The following is a 22,044-nucleotide window of genomic DNA, read 5'->3' as shown; positions in this document are numbered from 1 at the left end:
GGTCTACCTTTGGTTGAGCTTCAACTTTCCGACAGATGGCCTCACATTATCCTCAAGCACCCTCTGGTACAATGAATAATTCATAGTGGATTCTATGATGGTGAGCTGCCCAGGCCCTGATGCAGCAAAGCGGCTGGCTCCAAACCATAATATTTCCACCACCATGCTTTACAGCTGGTATCAGGTTCTTGTGGTCAAATGCTGTCTTTGGTTTTCACCAAACATGTCTTCTGGTGCTGTGGCCAAATAGCCCGACCTTTGATTCATCTGTCCAGAGCACATTGTTCCAGAAGTGCTGGTCTTTGCCTAGGTGTTCATTGGCAAACTTTAGTCTTGCCCTGATGTTCTTTCTGGACAGCAAAGGTTTACTCCTGGCACACCTCCCATGTAGATCAAATTTGTGCAGCCTCTTTCTAATGGTAGACTCGTGCACTTTGACATCAACAGTGGCAAGATCTACCTGTAGGTCCCGTGATGACATTCTGGGGTTCTTAGAGACCTCTTTCAGCATCTTGCGGTCTGCTCTCGGGCTGAACTTGCTGGGGCGGCCTGGCCTGAACAAGTTGGCAGTTGTTTGGAATCTTCTCCACTTGTAGATGATCTTCCGGACAGTCGAATGATTGATATCAAATTGTTTGGAGATCTTTTTAAATCCCTTCCCAGACTCGTCGGCTGCTATAACCTTCTTTCTGAAGGCCTCAGAGAGCTCTTTTGATCTCGGCATGATGACGCCACACACTTCAACAACAAAGAGCAAACCAAATTAAATGTCTGAGGTTTAAATAAGACAGGTTCCTCCATGATCCTCTCCAACGATGTTCTAATCATTTGCACTTGAGCTGGTGCACTTGATTCTAATTTTAGGCATTTGAAGTAGCGATAAATGTCGGGGTTTTCTTACTTTTTCCACATGCGAAATTTTCATTTATGTTTATTTAAATTATACAATGGACTGCAAAATGTAAATGTTTCATGATATTTGTTATATTATATCACCTTTATCTTTCAATATTGTTGAAATGAAGATCAAATAGCTGTATGTTGAAATATGTTGAAAAAGTCAAAACTTTACATGGGGTGTACTTACTTTTTCACGTGACTGTATATATATATATATATATATATATACATATATATATATATATATATATATATATATATATATATATATATATATATATATATATATATATATATATATATATGTATGTATGTATGTATGTATGTATGTGTATATATATATATATATATATATATATATATATATATATATATATATATATATATATATATATATATATATATATATATATATATATATATATATATACTGTATATATATATATATATATATATATATATATATATATATATATATATATATATATATATATACTGTATATATATATATATATATATATATATATATATATATATATATATATATATATATATATATATATATATACTGTATATATATATATATATATATATATATATATATATATATATATATATATATATATATATATATATATATATATATAATATCTTGTTTTTTGTTTTTTTTCAACTCGCATATGCCATTACTTACTTCATAGGTTGTGGTTGATGGGCAGACTTTCCAAGCTGCTGGATCCAACAAGAAGATTGCAAAGGCAAATGCAGCACTGGAAGCTATCCGGGTATTGTTCTCAGGCCCAAATGCCAAGAAACCATCTACGGTACTGCTGCCAGTTGTGTTCACTTTTCCTTCACAAAATATGTACTTTTACTGGATTCACTCTGTACGTTTTACCTACGGTAATTTAATTGTACATATATTTTCTATTTTATCCCTTCCCAATACTACATTCTTGCTGTGTGTGTAACGATCATTTCATTTGCCAATCTTTTACTTTGCTTGTCAGCTCCTTACCAATGCTTCATATCTCACCTTCCTACGAACAGCTGTAATTGTCACCGAGTAGTCAGCTTGCAGTCCTGTATCATGACATCCTCTCGGCTGGCAGGATGGCCGAGAGGTATGCACATTCGCCTCTAAGCTATCTAGCCTGGGATCGAATCTCAGCCCAGCTATAAACTGTCACCCTGGTATTTCACAGGCAGGGTGATTCATCAATGTGTGCGCTGCTCCTCAGATGGACGTTAAACTGGACGTCCCTCCCGTCTGCTAGCATTAGTTGGTGGACCTTAAAGATTCCACGGTGTCCTTGGCAGAGTCGGCAAGCTATTGCCGGCACCTTGGCCAAATAACGAATTCCTGCCCTAACCTACAAATGGACATTGCATCAGCAGCACAGCGTGCCCTCAGCCAATGATGCTACTCGAAAGCCTTGTGCTGCACATGAATGATTACAGAAAAGATGATTACATCCTCTGTGGTGTGCCAACAGTGCTGTTTCATTTTTATTACTCTCTTTTATGCCCTTGCACTCAATTCGTTCCTTGTCCAACGCTTTCGAGAGGCATATAGAAAGTTCATTGAATACGATTCTCTAGTCTCCCCAATGTATAATGGAATCTAGTCTTAAGTGTGAAAACTTCTGTCATTCGGTGTCGGCGGGTAAGTAAAATAATGTATGGAATCCAAAGAACAATGATCGAAGTATGCCAACTGCTGTAGAAAGCAAGGGGAATCTGACGTATTAGGTTTTAACCTTATGGAGCTCCCTGAAGCGTTAATACCTGATCATTAGCTTCTTGCTTCACATTAGCTCAATAACTCGTATTGACGTTCAGTTGATGAAATCAATTGTATGGCAATGTTTGTTTTCTCATTATTTTGACCACAAAGATTTACATTTTTGGTTTCCTTTTTGATATTATTCTGTACTATCTATTTAACTTTTTGATGTAACTTACTGCCTCTTCCATTCTGTTTTTGGAAGATCTAAATGTTTAGAATGATTAAATAGTCACGGTTTTACTCTGGATTTTGAGTAATTTTTGGAAATACACTACATGACCAAAAGTATACGGACACTCCTAATTAGTGGATTCGGCTGGTTCAGCCACACCCATTGCTGACAGGTATATATAATCAAGCACACAGCCATGCATTCTCCATGGATAAACATTGGCAGAAGAATTGGCCGTACTGAAGAGCTCAGTAACTTTCAACGTGGCACCGTCATAGGATGCCACCTTTCCAATAAGTCAGTTCGTCAAATGTCTGCCCCACTAGAGCTGCCCCGGTCAACTGTAAGTGCTGTTATTGTGAAGTGGAAACGTTTAGGAACAACAACAGCTCAGCCGCAAAGTGGTAGGCTACACAAGCTCACAGAATGGGACCGACGAGTGCCGAAGCGCATAGCGCATAAAAAATAATCTGTCATTGATTGCAACACTCAGCATTCGATAGGGTTCCACGTGAAGTAGTGACATGGACATTGAGGAAGTTAGGAGTGGAGGAATGGTTGATCAGAGTAGTGATGGCAATGAACAAAAGAGCGCGCACAGCTATAAGGACGAAGGACGGGAACAGTGGTGAGTTTGAGGTGAAGGTGGGAGTGCATCAGGGGTCGGTACTAAGTCCCCTACTATTTGTAGCTGTGATGGAGGTGCTGGCTCGGAACGTAAAGGAGGGTTTACCGTGGGAGTTATTGTATGCAGATGATCTGGTGTTGATTGCAGAAAGTATGGATGGACTGAAAGAGAAGATGAACAAGTGGAAGGAATGTATGGAGACAAAAGGTCTGAAGGTGAATATCGGAAAAACGAAGGTGATGGCTAGTGGTAAAGCATGTGGTGAGGTGGAAAGAACTGGGAAGTGGCCGTGTGCTGTGTGCAGGAAGGGTGTTGGAGTGAATTCCATTCAATGTACAATGTGCGCTGAGTGGGCTCATCAAAAATGTAGTGGTTTGAGAGGGTCATTAACCAGTTTGGCAGCTTCATTCAAGTGTAAGGTGTGCACAGAGGGAGCTGCAGATGGAGGAAATGTTGAGTTGGATCTTGGAGATGGCATGAAGCTGGAAGGTGTGAACTGTGAAAACATTTTGTTACCTAGGAGATGTGCTGAATGGAGAAGGTGGATCAGACTCGGCAACGGTTGCTAGAGTGAGATGTGCATGGAAGAAGTTTCGGGAACTGAGTGGCGCGCTGACGAGGAGGGGAGTGTCGTTGAAGCTGAAGGGAAAGGTGTATGCTGCATGTGTGAGAAGTGTTATGATTTATGGGAGCAAGACATGGGTAATGAACGTTGAGCAGCAACGAAGGCTGGAAAGGGTGGAAATGCGAATGGTTCGGTGGATGTGTGGAGTATCGTTGAGAGAGAGAGGAAGACAAATGATGAATTGTGAAAGATGATGGGGATAAAGCCTGTGATGGATGCTGTGAAGAGAAACAGTTTGAGATGGTTTCGTCATGTGTTGAGGAAGGATGAAAGTGACTGGTTGAGAAGAGTGATGGAAATGAATGTAGAAGGAAGTAGAGGATGTGGAAGACCGAGAAAGACTTGGCTAAAGATGGTCGAAGAAGAAATGCGGGCAAGGGGGTTAACAAGGGGAGATGCCAAAAATAGGGCAAAATGGAGAAGATTCTCATGGGGACCGCAAGGCTAACCCCCGCTCTTGCAGGGAAAATGGCCTTAAAATGCCTGTTGTTGTTGTTGTAGTTGTTGGTTGCAACACTCACTACCGAGTTCCAAATTGCCTCTGGGAGCAACGTCAGCACAACAACTGTTCGTCCGGAGCTTCATGAAATGGGTTTCCATGGCTGAGCAGCTGCACACCAGCCTAAGATCACCATTCGCAATGCCAGGCGTCGGCTGGAGTGGTGTAAAGCTCCCTGCCAATGGACTGGAGCAGTGGAACCGCGTTCTCTGGAGTGATGAATCACACACACTTCACCATCTGGCAGTCCGACGGACAAATCTGGGTTTGGCGGATGCCAGGTGAACGCAACTGCTTGAATGCATAGTGCCAACTGTAAAGTTTGGTGGAGGAGGAATAATGGTCTGGGGCTGTTTTTCATGGATTGGGCTATGCCACTTAGTTCCAGTGAAGGGAAATCTTAACGCTAAAGCATACAATGACATTCTAGAATCTAGACGATTGTGTGCTTCCAAATTTGTCGGAACAGTTTGGGGAAGGTCCTTTCCTGTTTCAGCATGACAATTCCCCCATGCACAAAGTGAGGTCCATACAGAAATGGTTTGTCGAGATCGGGTGGAAGAACTTGACTGGCCTGCACAGAGCGCTGACGTCAACCCCATCCAACACCTATGGGATGAATTGGAACACCGACAGCAAGCCAGGCCTCATCCCCCAACATCAGTGCCCGACCTCACGAATGCTCTTGTGGCTGAATGGAAGCAAATCCCCGCAGCAATGTTCCAACATCTAGTGGAAAGCCTTCCCAGAAGAGTGGAGGCTGTTATAGCAGCAAAGGGGGGACCAACTCCATATTAATGCCCATGAATTTGGAATGAGATGTGTGATGTTCGGGTGTCCACATACTTTTGGTCATGTCGTGTATATGTATTGTGCACAAGTCTCTGGAACAATCCTTATCATTTGTGGTGTCTGGTTACTATAAAACAAAACCTTGAACAGTTTTTATTTTTCTTCTCCTTGCAGACGTCTGAGGGCACGTCTGTAACTGTGAGCCGAGGCAGGGGTGGCCGAGGATGGAACAGAGGTGGGCGTGGGCGTGGGCGTGGATGGCAGGGTAGGGGAAGCTTAGCATCATCTGGAATGCATCACCCAGGTACGTGTGACTGCCAAATGCATGCAGGGCTGATATTTAAGGCTTAACTCTTTCTTTGTGGCTTCAGACTCAAAATTCAAACTGTGATGTGAGCAAATCACTGAAATTTTGTATCTCTTCCTTTATCTTCTGGTTGCAATTTCTTCCTTAGTGCAGGGGGGTTTCTCAGTTCTGTGAGATCTCCAAAAGCTAACATATCTAACTGTTGTCATTTGTTCCTGTACGTTAAATCTTATCTTCAATTTGTTGTCATCTTCTGGTCTGTTCTTATTACCCCGCATGCAAAGCTCAAAGTACGGTTAAGCAATTGCTTCACCCTGTCTGTCTGTCTGTCTGTCTGTCTGTCTGCATGCAGACGCCAGTCTATGATCGAGGAAATACTTAATTTCAATTGAATTATATATTTTAAACAATGTATAACACTAATCAGAGAATGAATCGGAACATGAACCTGCAGTTTAACAGTACTTTGCCTCTGAATTTGGAAAATTGTACAGAATCTCTGCTCGATCACACGTGCGTAGAGAAGAGTGAGAAAATTGTTCTTGTCTGTCTGTCTGTCTGTCTGTCTGGCAGTCCAACAAAATTGAAAATTATTCTAAACAAGAAACATTGTTTTTCGGGATATATGAAGGAAACAAACAACAGGCACAAATAACTAATTACCTCTGCCACCGAAGGTACTCTGCAAGTGGAATGCTAATTTCCAGGACGTCCATCCCTCAAAAGATGACAAACCATCAACTCCTTTATTTAATATTGGCAAATGTCAATGATCCTTCAACTCTCCCAAGTAGTATACCATCGGATGTTCCATCTACCATAAATTGGATTGATCCTGCTCCACAATCAAAAAACACAATCTCTGCGGCCTTTAAAACAATCACCATGTACAGTGCATTCAGAAAGTATTCAGACCCCTTCACTTTTTTCACATTTTGTTATGTTGCAGCTTTATGCTGAAATCGTCTAAATTCATTTTTTCCCTCATCAATCTACACTCAATACCCCATAATGACAAAGAGAAAACAGGATTTTAGAAAGTTTTGCAAATTTATTAAAAAGAAAAAACTGAAATATCACATTGACATAAGTATTCAGACCCTTTGTTATGACACTTGAAATTTAGTTGAAAAGACCCTTCCTATGGCCTTTTCCTCAAGACTGTGTGGGCTAAGGTGTTCTGTGAAGTCTACTTTGGTGATGTATCAATCTTGAGTTTGTGTTTATCAAGCAAGATCTCATTTTGGCCCCATGCTTGTGATTAATAAGCCTTCTGTAGTGACACTTCTCTATTTCCTCCTTTCCCTACTATCCTCAAGTTTACCTTATCACACCTCTCCCTTGATCAACTCCAAACGTTGCAAAATAAAAAAAACTTTTTACAGAAAAACTACCTCACTCCTCCTTCCTGATTTATTTCTGTCACTCATTCCACATCATTATTCTCCCTTTTAATCCTCAAAACTTTTTGTGTGTGAAATGTGTATGATACTAGTGGGGTATGCTTACACACTGTGTAAGCAATAAACATGCTTCGTACGTAGGTACATAATAAATAGAAGCTTTATGATTATAGGCAAGCATTACCGACCTGCTGCTAGATATCAATTTAGGTTTATTTATTTATTTGTTTATTTTACAGATACGTTCACTGTTTCTACATAAATTTTCATTGAGGTTCTTATTTCACCGTTTACACTTATAGAAATTACAATTTGCAAATGCTAGATATCGATTGAGGTCTTTTTTTTTTTTTTTTTTTTACGGATGCTTTTTTTGCTGCCATGTTTTATTTCACAGTTTACAATTTGCAAGTGCTAGATATTGATTTAGATTACTTTTTTTTCTTTTTTTTTTTACGTGTGCGTTTCCGGTTTTTTAAACCTAAATTTTAATTTACCCACGGATTCAGACGATTCTGTGATGAACCATTGGAGCCAGAGTAGACAAATGTTGCATGGCCTTCTCTTTCATCCAGAAGAAGGTAGAGGGCTATGTTTGTATGAAAAAAAAATTCAATCGGAGAATTGGCCTTCAGGCCTCAATCTTGTGCTTATACACTGCCTGCATTTTTCCCCCGGGTGTGATCGACTAATATGTTTTGTTGAGGTTGTATATTGTGATTTGTTGTCAACAACACAAATTTAATTATTATAGTTTGTACACGTGTGCCACTGTGCCTCTTATTAAAAAGATTGCTTTACACAGGTTCATTTACACACCTCCGTGTTCAGGCCCCGAGTGAATATGTTCTTACACCCTGCCTGCGTTTTTCCTGGGAGTGATTGAGTACCATATTTTCCGGTGTATTAACTGCACCCCTGTTTTTCACCTCCAAAAAAAAATTCATGCTTTCAGCGAAGCTTGATGGTGTAGGACTGGAAGTGCGTAGTTTTATCAGTCGTGCCATCGGGTAGATGGTGGGAGATGTGTGTGTGGCATTGGATGTGTGTGGCATGCCATGAACCTGTAGGCCCACAACGGGCTGGTCGTGAAGTCCCCAATGTCATCCTCCTTAGCTAAGCTCCTTGCCTTCAGCCTGAGAGCAAGTTTTGTGAATGAAAAACGTGTCAATTCAAACTAATTTCCCATTATAAGAGGCAGAGGTCATGGTGAGTGCTGCCTCAATCCTCACCTCATTGTCCTAGTTTTAATATTACAGTGGTTTATTTTATTTAAATTATAATGTTTAAGATCCACCTGGCATTCCTTCTCCAGCAGTAGAAGGTCCTCATTTGAGAGTTGTGAACAAAATGAGGGCAAAGCTTCCCCCAGACACCATGCATGAATGGGTGACTTCCCTCCAACATTCCTCAACATTACATAGAATATCCATTATTGTAAAGGCCTTCCAGAATTCCTTTACAGTCATCTGATCAGCAGTCACAGGAATCAGTTGATTTCACCTGCAATTTTGCTCGCACTACCAACCTTGCTTATCTTTGGATCCAGTCATCATTGCAAGTGTTGATTTTGATGCGGTCAATACACCTTCGTTAGGCATCATATATGCAGCTTGTGGCTAAGTTTCATCAAAACTGTGTGTGTAGTTTCGGAGAAGAGAGCAAATACCTATTTTGGGGAGTCAAAAACACCCCCGTAGATCCTCTTAATGAGCGCAGATTTTGATGCGGTCAATACACCGTCATTAGGCATCAGATGTGAAGTTTGTGGCCAAGTTTCATCAAAATTGTGTGTTTGGTTCAAGCGATAATGACTAGTGTTTACTACGGACTCACTCACTCGCTGACTGACTGACTGACTTACCCGACTGACTGACTTACCTACGGACACTGCTCGCATATGCTCACCGGAATAAAGGCCAGTTGAGCTAAAAATGGAATGAATGACAGGCGCACACAGACAGAACACGCATAAAAAGTGAGCTTGCCGTACTGGAACTGGAATGTACGTCATTAACATTTTGGTGACGTCACACGCCAGGAAATGGTAGTATGGATTTTCAATTTAAATCATGTTTTTTAAAAGTAGCATTACATTCGATATATATTCTTTATTTAAACGTATCCAACATGTACAGTTTTTAAAATTCTATCTTGGTCATTATGGGCACCATTGGAGCCATTGTCAACCCGGCCCTGGAGAACAGGTGGGTATATTCCCATCAATCATTCCTCACTTCTGTTTGTCAATCTGGACTCTGTGTCCGTACTTCTGGACTCTGTGTCCTTTCCTCCTGACAAGGTGGAAAAGTTTCTGTCAACCCTCGACTCTGATTCTGCAACTGGACCTGACGGTATCAGCCCACGGGTCCTAAAATCCTGTTCTTCCACTCTTTCACTCCCTCTCTCTGTTCTCTTCACCCTCTCTTTTGCTCAAGGTCATCTTCCATCTGCTTGGAAATCTGCCAACATCACCGCTTTGCACAAAAAAGGTGCAAAAACAGATCCCAGCAACTACAGACCAATCAGCCTTCTCCCAATTATCAGCAAAGTCATGGAATCCATCATTGCTTCAGATATGAAATCTTTCCTCTTCTCCAATGGCTTGATCTCTGATCATCAATTTGGTTTCAGACCTGGTCACTCTACTCTGGACATGCTGCTTCTGCTTTCTCAACAATGGATGGAGGTCCTCAATGCCAAACAGGAAATTAGAGCAGTCTCCCTTGACATATCACGTGCCTTCGATATGGTCTGGCACCCCGCTCTGCTCACCAAACTCTCCTCTTTTGGTATCAATGGAAATCTCCACACATGGCTGGCGGACTTCCTCTCTAGTCGTAGTCAACGTGTGGCCCTGAATGGGTTTCTCTCATCTCCTCTTCCTGTTCAGGCTGGAGTTCCCCAAGGCAGTGTTCTGGGCCCTGTGCTTTTTCTGGTCTTTATCAATGATCTCTCTGACTCTCTTGAAAATCCTCTCTATCTCTTTGCTGATGACTCTACTCTCTGTCGCTCCATTCTTCATCCCTCAGATCGGCAGTCTACAGCCTCCTCACTCTCTGCAGACCTGGACAAAATCACAGACTGGGCAAACAAGTGGAACATGTCTTTCAATCCTGACAAATCTCACACTCTTACGATGTCTCTCCGAAAAGACCGACTGGACAACCCTCCCATCCACTTTCTGAATAATCCTCTCCAAGAAGTTCTGTCACTCAAGCTTTTGGGTCTCACTATCTGCCATGATCTTTCCTGGGAAAACCACATTTCAAATCTGGCCTCCAAAGCCAGTCGCCGACTGGGCATCCTCCGTCGTGCGAAGTCCTTCCTTGGCACACCTGAGCTCCTCACCACATACAAGGCTTTCATCCGCAGTTCAATGGAATACTGCTCTCCCCTCTGGGCTGGTGCTCCTGCCTCACACCTAGCTCGTCTTCACGCTGTTGAAACCAAAGCATTCAGAATCATTGGAATCTCCCGCGATGAAGCTAACTCCAAGGGCCTCTCACTCACTCACCGCAGGCAGGTTGGTGGTCTTTCCGTCTTCTACCGACTCCTCTCTGGCCTTGGCCCCCCCAGCTCTCTCTGGGCTCTGTCCCGCAAATATTCCTACAGGTCGCACAAGATCTGCCTGCAACCCTCTTATGGTTAAACTGCCAGAATCAAGACTCTCTGCTCACCTTCACGCCTTCATTCCTCTTTTCTCCCACCTCTGGAACAAATTCCCTCACTCTCTTCAATCCCACTCCACCCTCCAGGTCTTTAAAACAGCTGTTCACCACCATCTCTTATCTTCCCCCATCCAAAACCTTGATCTTTTCTACCCCTGCTAATTTCACCCCAATTCCACTTTTTTGAAATACCAACTTCTTTCCTGGAAGTCCTGGCAGTGTCCATATGTTTTATACCTCTCCCACTGCCCCCTTCCCACGCCCCCCCCCCAAAGCCCTCGCCCTCTCTCAGATCTCTCGATGTCTCCATGTCTCTCGGTCCCTGCTCTCAAATGTTGTGTTTGTGTCCTTCCCCCCTCTCTCCCCATCTTGTCTACCGCTCCCTATGTTATATGTTTTATGTGTCGGTTTGTCTTTCTGTGTGATTAATGTTCGCTCTTTCACGAGCCTCGATCTTGTATACAAAAAAAAAAAAAAAAAAAAAAAAAAAAAAAAAAAAAAAAAAAAAAAAAAAAAAAAAAAAAAAAAAAAAAAAAAAAAAAAAAAAAAAAAAAAAAAAAAAAAGACAGACACGAAATGGCGTATTTTAGTACGATTTCCTCGGGCAATGCCAGGTATTTCAGCTTGTATATACTGTATATATAAAGAGATATTTTCAGTTTTCGGGATCACAAAAAGGCATTGAAGCACATTTTCTTGCACACTTCTCAGGAGAGAGCTGTTTTATGATGTCAAGAGGTGGAGCAGGAGCGGTGACACTGGGATCGATGGGTTCCGGCGTGGGTTACAAGGCAACTCCACCCCCATACAGCTACACGTACAACTGAAAACCTCGGCAGCTAACGTTTTTATACATATGGCATTGTAGATGGTTCAGCATTTAGCAACTATTCATCTGCAAGGATGAATTTGCAGAAATGTGGTTGTTCAAGCTCAAGCATTGTTTATTTTTGTTTTTCCACGGTACAAAAAAATTGCTTTGTGCATAGTTCGTGCTCTCCCAAAGGAGGATTTGTTTTACTAAACTTAATTATATCTTCAATGAGATACTTTTTGTGTTTTCATTGTATAGCTGAATGGAATCTAAGATGGTATGTTTGCCAAAGGTCCAAAAAGAAAAACAAGTTTATTTTGGTGCAAGTTCAATATTCATTTTAATATCCTAAATGGTCTGATTACTCCAGTGATTGCCCAGTTTTCCTTGTATGAACAAAATTCACAGCACTGAGTACTTCGACAAAGTTAAGCAACTTCAAAAAGTTTGCTTATTTTTATTTGAACATCCGTTGCATTTGCCACTTACCTGTCCAGTAAAATTGTGTATTAATTACACATTGTACAAACGGTGTTTGGTGCTGCTTTGTTTAATCGTCCGTTGGACTCTGTTTGAATGCATGTGGAGTCAGAGCGAATACTCGTACTTTGTACTCTGCAAGTGGAATGCAAATTTCCAGGACGTCCATCCCTCAAAAGATGACAAATCATCAACTCCTTTAATTAATATTGGCAAATGCCAATGATCCTTCAACTCTCCCAAGTAGTATACCATCGGATGTTCCATCTACCATAAATTGGATTGATCCTGCTTCTCCACAATCAAAAAACACAATCTCTGCGGCCTTTAAAACAATCACCATGTACAGTGCATTCAGAAAGTATTCAGACCCCTTCACTTTTTTCACATTTTGTTATGTTGCAGCCTTATGCTGAAATCGTTTAAATTCATTTTTTCCCTCATCAATCTACACTCAATACCCCATAATGACAAAGACAAAACAGCATTTTAGAAAGTTTTGCAAATTTATTAAAAAGAAAAAACTGAAATATCACATTGACATAAGTATTCATACCCTTTGCTATGACACTTGAAATTTAGCTCAGGCGCCTCCCATTTCTCTTGATTATCTTTGAGATGTTTCTACACCTTGATTGGAGTCCACCTATGGTAAATTCAATTGATTGGACATGATTTGGAAAGGCACACACCTGTCTATATAAGGTCTCACAGCTGACAATGCATATCAGAGCAAAAACCAAGCCATGAGGTCGAAGGAACTGCCTGCAGAGCTCAGAGACAGAATTGTGTCGAGGCACAGATCTGGGGAAGCCTAAAAAAAAATCTCTGCTGCATTGAAGGTTCCTAAGAGCACAGTGGCCTCCATAATTCTTAAATGGAAGAAGTTTGGAACAACCAGGACTCTTCCTAGAGCTGGCCGCCCGGCCAAACTGAGTAATCGGGGGAGAAGGGCCTTGGTAAGAGGTGACCAAGAACCCGATGGTCACTGGCTGAGCTCCAGAGATCCTGTGGAGATGGCAGAGATCCTGTATGGAGACCACTGCAACACTCCACCGATCTGGGCTTTATGGCAGAGTGGCCAGACGGAAGCCAAACAGTTCAATCTTGGTTTCATCAGACCACAGATTCTTGTTTCTCACAGTTGAGAGTCCTTTAGGTACTTTTTTGCAAACTCCAAGCGGGCTTTCATGTGTGTCTCACTGAGGAGAGGCTTCCGTCTGGCCACTCTGCCATAAAGCTCAGATCCGTGGAGTGTTGCAGTGATGGTTGTCCTTCTGGAAGTTTCTCCCATCTCCACACAGGATCTCTGGAGCTCAGCCAGAGTGACCATCGGGTTCTTGGTCACCTCTCTTACAAAGGTCCTTCTCCCCCGACTGCTCAGTTTGGCCAGGCGGCCAGCTCTAGGAAGTCATGGTTGTTCCAAACTTCTTCCATTTAAGAATTATGGAGGCCACTGTGCTCTTGGGAACCTTCAATGCAGGAGAGATTTTTTTTTGTAGGCTTCTCCAGATCTGTGCCTCGACACAATCCTGTCTGTGAGCTCTGCAGGCAGTTCCTTCGACCTCATGGCTTGGTTTTTGCTCTGATATGCATTGTCAGCTGTGAGACCTTATATAGACAGGTGTGTGCCTTTCCAAATCATGTCCAATCAATTGAATTTACCACAGGTGGACTCCAATCAAGGTGTCGAAACATCTCAAAGATGATCAAGAGAAATGGGAGGCACCTGAGCTAAATTTCAAGTGTCATAGCAAAGGGTATGAATACTTATGTCAATGTGATATTTCAGTTTTTTCTTTTTAATAAATTTGCAAAACTTTCTAAAATCCTGTTTTCTCTTTGTCATTATGGGGTATTGAGTGTCGATTGATGAGGGAAAAAATGAATTTAAACGATTTCAGAATAAGGCTGCAACATAACAAAATTTGAAAAAAGTGAAGGGGTCTGAATACTTTCTGAATGCACTGTATGCCACGATCATAATGCCCATCAGATTCAAGATTGTTCCGCTTGTGATCTACACATGACGCAAATAATGAAATGGCATCGTTAATCATGCACGCATACTGTTACATTTCCAGATTAGCAAGGCCAAGAAGGCATCCCCTCATTTCAATCTGATAGATCACATGAGTCATTTTGTTATTTGGCCTTTCCTTGCACTGTGGGTTCATTATATTGCCCTGTGACTCCCCTCGTTGAAGACCGGGAAATCCCGGATGGAAACGAGCGTTAATGAAAGCGTTATTCAACAGCGGATTTCACTATATATGCGCGGGCGGTAGGGAGAGGAAGAAGAAGCGGGAGCTTTTACCTGGTGGTCCCGAGCAGTGTTCAAACCTGCAGGAAATAAATCAAACCGAAGACGGAATTTATGTACAAAAATAAACAGGTTTTATTGCCGGACCCCGAGAACAATGAAACACTCCATATCATTGGTGGTGTCTGGTTACTATAAAACAAAACCTTGAACAGTTTTTTCTCCAGAGATTTATGTTCCAACAGGAAAATGACCCCAAGCATTTTTTTGTGTTTTTTTTGTATACAAGATCGACGCTCGTGTAAGAGCTAAAAGCATACAGCCAAAACAACATTGGAATGGATTTAGAAGAAGAACATGAAAGCCCTTGAGTGGCCAGCCAAAGGCCAGACTTGCACTCCCCATCCAACTTGACAAAGCTTGAGCAAATCTGCAATTTCCCCAAATCCAAATGTGCAAAGCTGATACAGACATACCCAGGATGTCTCGAATCCGTAATCACTGTCAAAGGCACTTCTACAAAATATTGATTCAGGGGGTTGAATACTTTTGTAAATTAAATATTTCTGTATTTCATTTTTGATTATTTTGTAATTTCTAAAAAAAAGATGTTCCATTTTGACATGTGGTATTATGTGTATATAGGTGGCAAAAAAAACTCAATTTAATCCATTTTAAATTCAGGCTATAACATAACAAAATGTGAAAAACTCAAGGAGAGTGAATACTTTCTGAAGGCACTGCACATCTGACATGAGCACCCTGGTCTTGGGTAGATTATATGGGTTTTGACTAAAACTGTCTCGGTGATTTGTGTTTCACAGGTAAGGTGCGACAAAGATGTGTGTGCCATCCCTCTGATAGACGACAAACTTGGTGTCCTGTCTGACAGCATTAGAAGGTGGACATTAAATATCCCACAGTGTCCTCAAAGAGTAGTTTTTTAATGTTGAAGGCTCCAGTCACAGACTATATGGTCCTCATCGAGGCCAGGCCTTAAGTGGAAGAGCTGCATTGATAGAAAAGTGAAGAAAGAGAGAATAGTCTAAGAGATTTTGAGGAAGTAAAAAAAATCTGCTTTTTGAAAAGAGGAAGGTCGTAAGTGTTAGGAAATACATGGAAAGGTAAAGAGCTTCAGAAGAAACAAACATAACAGCCCACCCTTGAGTTGCCAATGGCCACACAATAATGATGCGATGTAGTGGCTTGTCTAGTATTCCATGGTCTCTCCCTAGTGGAGAATGTACACACGCAGCAAGTTCTTGGGAGTAGAAACCACAGTGATATCTGTAGGGAAGAGAAAGAGAGCCAACTTTGCGGCGTAGTTTGAGCGGGTCGAGTTTTGAGGTCGGATTGGGAGAGTTGATAAGTCGGATTACTTTGGATTCAATTCTGTCCAGTAAGTATGTGGAGCTGGAATCTCCCCAGATGTGAGACCAGTACTCTATATAAGGACGAATCAATCCTTTATATTGTTGAAGCAACCGTTGAGAGCAGAAGAATATTCGACATCTGAACAGGCTTCCTAGTTTCTTAGAGGCAGATTTAGCTATTTGTCTAATGTGTGGATTCCAGGATAAATTTGATGTTAGGGTAATACCTAGTAGGTTTATTGAATCACATGGTGTAATTGTGGAGCTTTCAAAGGAGATTGGAGAGTTGAGAAGGATTTTAGAGAGAGATGGGAAGAAATTGAGTTTTAGAAGAATTAAACTTTACCTGATTACATTTGCCCCAGTGGGAAATCTTGTCCAAATCTAAATTTAAAGAGGTGGTTGTGATCAAACGAAATGTCGATCGAGTGAGAGAGGTTGGGGCAGATGGGAAGACATGGAGGAATGTAATGTTCAGTCATCAGCATATGGGTGCATTTAGTTATTTGTGGAAGAAAGCAGGTCATTGATAAAAGGAAGGTGGAGTGATGTAGACAGGACAGAACCCTGAGAGACACCGCTGCTGATAGGGAAGGAGGGAGATGTTGAACCATCAACAATCACGGAGATAGAGCGGTCGGAGAGAAAGCTCGATACCAGAGAGCAGAGTGAAGTAGGAAAGCCGAAAGAGGGAAGCTTGGATATCAGACCGCGATGTGAGATGAGATGAGTTATCGCTGGCATTTTGGTCAAACTGCAAATTTATGACACCTTTGGTGAAATGTTCGATGAGGCTAGCCAATTTGCGAAAGAAAGAAAAAAGGCTCAAAACGTTCGCGGCCGACCCAACACGAAGGTGCGAATAATTGGTCCATTATAGCAGTAGTAGTAGTCGGCCAATAAGGAATCTTAGATAACAGAAGCAACAGATTACAACACCCATCTCAATCTGTTTTGCAGCGACTTGAGAAACGGGAATCACCACCAAAGTAAAGGTGTAATGCATGATAAAGAAAATTAAAAGAACATTTGTCACATGAAGTTTTGATAAATTTAAGAGCAAACCATATGTCGATAACTGATTTGTCCATAAGCGAAGACGAAGGCATTGGGTGGGGTCGCAACGGGCAACATGAAGGTAAACATGGTGGATGGTGTCAATGGGGTTCACACCAATGGCATCGAACTGCAAAGATGTGGGAACAAATGCCATAAAATCAATATTGTAGAACAGGAACACAGGATCGAACTTGGTAATCAGACATTCAAGACTCATGAAACAAAATCAATCTCGCTTCTACACTTTGCAGCGATTCCATTTGAGAACAGCAGACTTTTCAACAAACTTCCTAGCCTCCAACAATATTGCAAGTGTATTTAAATAGATATTTAAATACACTTGGAATATTGTTGGTATGTTGGGCGGGGGGATCAAAAGATCATATACTGAAAAATGCATTTTTTGGCACATTTTTAGATGAAACTTTGTACATGCAATCAACATTGGAGGTTGTATGAAATATGTGACAATTTTTGGGATTTGACCCCCAGTCCATGCCCCCAGGGGTAGGGATTTAGGTTCTAAGCCACAGGGGTTAAAACAATATTTTATTTTTTGCAGGAGTATCACAAGTATCCTACTAACTCACCTTTCAGATAATTTCCAAAAACGTGTAAATAGAAGATGCCACACAGGAAAATGAAACAGCAACAAATACAGCCCCAACAATTGCAAAAAAGGCCAAATAAATATAGAAAAATAAATATCAAGAAATATACACCAACAACTGGGAGAATGAATGACAAAAGAGCAGGTAAATACAAAAAAAAAGTTGGACAGAGTGGGGATAGACAAAGAAGGCTCATTGGAATGTCTAAGAAGAGGTGAGCTCAACTCGGACGGCGAATGAATCATAATAAATGCCCAAGATCAAGGACACTACAACAATGGATTAAAAAAGATGACGGGACTGAGCCAGACGGACAAGTATAGATTCTGCAAGACAGAAACAGAAATTACTAGTCACCTGCTCTCGGGATGCAAAACACTATTATCATAACAACTTTACACACAACGGCACAACAAAGTATGCAAAGTGATTCATTGGCACATCTGCAAAAATGTAAACATCCCAGTACCAGAAAACATGGAAACACGAACCAAGGGCAATCATTGAAAATGAGGACATCATGTTCATGTATGACCTGATGATTTCATCGAGCGTGCACATAGAAAACAAAGCATTACGAAAGGAACATGTACTCAGGAACAAAAAGGTAAGGGCAGCATTGATGATTGAGATATCAGTACCCAGCGATTTTGGCCTAAACAATGCAGAAATCAAGAAAATGACCAAATACCAGGACCTCAAAAAGGTCAAGGAGACATTGGAAGCTGAAGAGCATCGAAATTGTACCAGTGATAATAGGAGCAACATGAACGATGAAGAAGAACTTCACTGAGATTTAAAAAACCAACCCTGGGAATATTACCACAAATGAACTACAACTGGAGGCAATCTGGGGTTCGGTGACGATCCTGAAAAGAGCCCTTGGAACAAAACTCTGAAAAAGTTGAACAGTTTGGTCCATGAACCGTGATCCCTTACAGAAGCGGAGATGGATACTTTGGGTCCTGGGAGGACTGCGTTCCACCTCCTGAAAACCACAAATGGAGATGACCACCAACGGCTCTCTCACACACACAGACACACATGGACATTATTGCAAAACCCCACTTCCTGCTGCACGGGCTGGCAGGTTGGCAAGAAATATGAAAAAAATATGATGCAGGAGGAGACCATTTGGCTCATTATGCCTGTGCTTTCCCAACACCAGATCAAGCTAGAGAGTTCATAAAACACCTTACCCCAGTCAGTCCAGACAGACAGAAAAAGGACATGGGAATGATGTTTTCAGCTCTTGCTTTGCATTTCCTATATTTCCGAAAGCACAATCTATATTTCCAAGCATGAACATGTTTCCCATCAAAAGCCCCAATTTTGTTGTCCGAGTCTCGATATTCCACCGCCCTGAGAGCACGCGGGCAAATTTGATTGGATGGCGTAATATTTTGTGCAAGTACTGCTAACCTGGAGGGTTTTTGGAAGTGCCAACAATAAGGTTTGTGTTCTTCAATGCTCAAATATATAATTCAATTGAAAGAAATGAATTTTTAAAGGCTGTAGAAAAACAAAGCATTTTTTTCGAAGTTTACCGACGTTGATGCACCGTCTTTTACACCACCTCATTTAACATGCTCAATTAGTTATTGGTGCCTGTTGTTTGTGTCCTTTATGATGTCCCCAAAATCAGTAAGGTTCCTGTTTGGAATGATTTTCAATTTTGTTTGACTGCCAGACGGGCGGAGTGAACCTATTGCTTGGTTGTGGACAGGTCGCTGTTTACCACGTGGTTAGGCTTCTTCTTCCTCCTCCACCACCTGCCAGCTGCCAGGCTCAGACACAGCGAACATGGTGATGACGAATAGCCAGATTGAGACAGAGATCTGTGTTAATGCCATTTCTGGGTTTTGATCCAAAATTTTGTTGTTCGAGACAGAGCTTGTCCCAAAATTTGGGGAGTAGCTAACATCTGTAACCTATGATCATGTTTATTTGGAAGGAGGTCTTTATGAACAATGACGTATTGTATACACGACACAAGACAAGTACTTCACTGACTTTGGCTTGAGGGGTTAAAGGAGCTTGTTGATGTTCGGGTGCCTCGTACACAACCTCCACTGACATATTGAAATCCCCTTATCTACTCCAGACATCACGTCAGCGGCCTGAGCTCACAGACACGGCGTCCATGTGGAAAAAGCATCAAAACAGAGGCTCCGCCATTGCTGCAAACGAAGCAACGTATTCCCGAGACGGAGGCCTTGGCTCGGAGTCTCCACGTGCTCGCCGCGGTGTTTTGCGCGCCAAACCTCTCCCTTTGCTCGACACTCGAGGTTTTGTCCATCGCACATCTGGTAAAATACGCCTGGATGGTCCTGGCAGCGTTTTTGATTTCCAAGTAATTCCTTTTCACCTCTTATAACAATTTATACGAGGTGTTATAATTATCGGAATGCGATTCTGAACCAATGGCGTTCTCAGCTTATGTCACGTGACATGAAGCTCCATTCACTTATCCAGTTATTGTCATGAACCATACATACATACATGGACATTCTATATTTATTGAAAGTCTATTTAATGTACACGCCTGGCAAAATCGCCTCGAGGTATACACACTCACCTCGAAGCTGTCTAGCCTGGGTTAGAATCCCAGCACAGCTATAAATTGCCATCATGGTGATTCATCAACAACTGGATGTCCCGTTAGCCGGAAGTAGTCTGTGCACGTCATGAAGGTCCCACGGTGTCCTTGGTGAAGAGTGGGCGAGCTACCGCCGGCACCCTGACCAAATTACAAATTCCTGCCCTAACTCCTGCTGCAATGGAAATGGAAATCCTCCCCACCCCTCAGCCCTCTCCCTTCCACAGATCTCCCGATGTCCCTGTTCTCTACTGTTGTGCTTGTGTGCTTCCCCCTCTATCCCCATATTGTCTCCCCCTCCCTTTATTGTTTGATGTGTCCGTTGATGTTTTTTGTGTTTTATTTGCTAATGTGTGTTTTACGTGCTAGCTTTTACATGAGCCTCGATCTTGTAGACAAAAAAAAACTTACGGTTGTTAGTCTCTCTGTGTGTGTGTGTGTGTGTGTGTGTGTGTGTGTGTGTGTGTGTGTGTGTGTGTGTGTGTGTGTGTGTGTGTGTGTGTGTGTGTGTGTGTGTGTGTGTGCGTGTGTGTGTGTGTGTGTGTGTCTGAGCCGTAACTTTTTACCATTTGAGTTTTATCATAAAATTTTCACCAAAGCTTTATGATGATAATACAGGGAAGGCAAATTAATAATTTGGTCAAAAGGTCAAAGGTCAGCATCACATAAAATCATCAATTTTCATCCAATTCACCTGAAATTTAAATTTTCCATTTGAGTGTTGTGATCAAATTTTCAACAAAGCTTTATTATGAGAATATGGAGAAGGCAAATTAATAATTTGGTCAAAAGGCCAAAGGTCAGCATCACCTAAAATCCTCAATTTTAATCCGATTGACCTGAAATTTTAATAATTTGCATATTGGTCACTGAATTGATTCACCAATAAAAAGCAAGAAGTTTATTATTATTATCTCAAGCTCAAAGGTGTTATTATCTCAAGTTGTTTCAGGGCTGCATAAAATCATAAATTTTCATTTTGTATTCTTTTTAAACTGTCGTCGTTGTTTTGAGCATGTGGAAGAAAAAGAAGACATCTGAATACAAACGGACACGGATGGGCTTTGCCTTTTCAGATGCTTTCTCGTGGTTATTTCGTGCCATCAGAATCACATCTCCAACTGTAAACTTAGAGTAATTTTGATCTGGAATTCAAGAATATTTCTCCTACCTGACATTAAAAGTACCTTTTGTGGTTTCCGTTTGGCACAATCGATGGATTTCTGAACTTAGTATTTCATCACACAAGGTTCAAAAGGGATGCCTGTTGCCCAAAGTAAATGTATTTTCGATGATCTCATCTTCTCGAGTTTTTTCGTCATCATGTGAGAATCCAGAATATACTGAGATGACGAAGTGATATCATGTGGATTGAATGCAGGGAAATCCCATGACCTCACTTGATCACTCACAAGGATGGGCTTTCAAACCTCCCCAGTCTACTTTGATTAATCCTTAGATTGAGTCAGTCCCTCACAATCTGGAACTCCTCGGCCTCAAAGGAGATCCTCGGCTTCACAACCACAGACCACTGACCCATTTTCAAATTGACACTCCCATGAGTTTTTGGAATGAAGCTGGAGATTGAAAGAGGTGGATTTGGGGTGTATTAACGGGTGTAGAAAAGCTCAACGTTTTGGATGGGGAAAGATAAGAGATGGTGGTGAACAGCTGTTTTGAAGACCTGGAGGGAGGAGTGGGATTGAAGAGTGTGGGAGTTTGTTCCAGAGGCGGGAGAAAAAAGGAATGAAAGAGTGAAGGTGAGCAGAGAATCTTGATTTTGGCAGTTTCACCAGAAGAGGGTTGCTGGCAGATCTTGTGCATCTTGCAGGAATATTTGGGGGACAGAGCACAGAGAGAGCTGGAGGAGCTAGGCCAGACATGAGTCGGTAGGAGACAGAAAGACCACCAACCTGCCTGTGGTGAAAGAGAGAAAGGCCCTCGGAATTAGCTTAATCACGGGAGATTCCAATGATTCTGAAAGCTATCGTTTCAACCGCATGAAGCCGAGCTAGGTGTGAGGCAGAAGCACCAGCCCAGAGGGGCGAGCAGTATTCCA

The 22,044-nt window shown here is 41.7% G+C and overlaps 1 protein-coding gene across 11 annotated transcripts in view; it reads left to right on the top strand.

Moving 5' to 3' along the window:
• The window catches only part of LOC137432741 (spermatid perinuclear RNA-binding protein-like), a 130,579-nt gene extending 118,449 nt beyond the window's left edge, over positions 1–12,130 (top strand). For 7 of the 11 annotated variants that reach the window (XM_068124894.2, XM_078783560.1, XM_078783556.1 and 4 more), the window contains 3 exons: positions 1,602–1,724; positions 5,580–5,709; positions 11,498–12,130. In XM_068124894.2, the coding sequence (XP_067980995.2) occupies positions 1,602–1,724; positions 5,580–5,709; positions 11,498–11,613 (369 nt within the window). In that variant the 3' untranslated portion in view covers positions 11,614–12,130. The remainder of the gene's footprint in view (positions 1–1,601; positions 1,725–5,579; positions 5,710–11,497) is intronic. The other 4 variants (XM_078783555.1, XM_078783557.1, XM_078783559.1 and 1 more) reach the window with 1 other exon arrangement.
• The last annotated feature ends 9,914 nt before the right edge of the window (positions 12,131–22,044 follow it).

The sequence above is a fragment of the Myxine glutinosa genome, chromosome 8 (assembly GCF_964187855.1).
Source record: "Myxine glutinosa chromosome 8, kmMyxGlut1.1, whole genome shotgun sequence".
NCBI lineage: Eukaryota > Metazoa > Chordata > Myxini > Myxiniformes > Myxinidae > Myxine > Myxine glutinosa.
The sequence above is the reverse complement of the archived record's forward strand: the minus strand, read 5'-3'. Positions and strand labels throughout refer to the sequence as shown.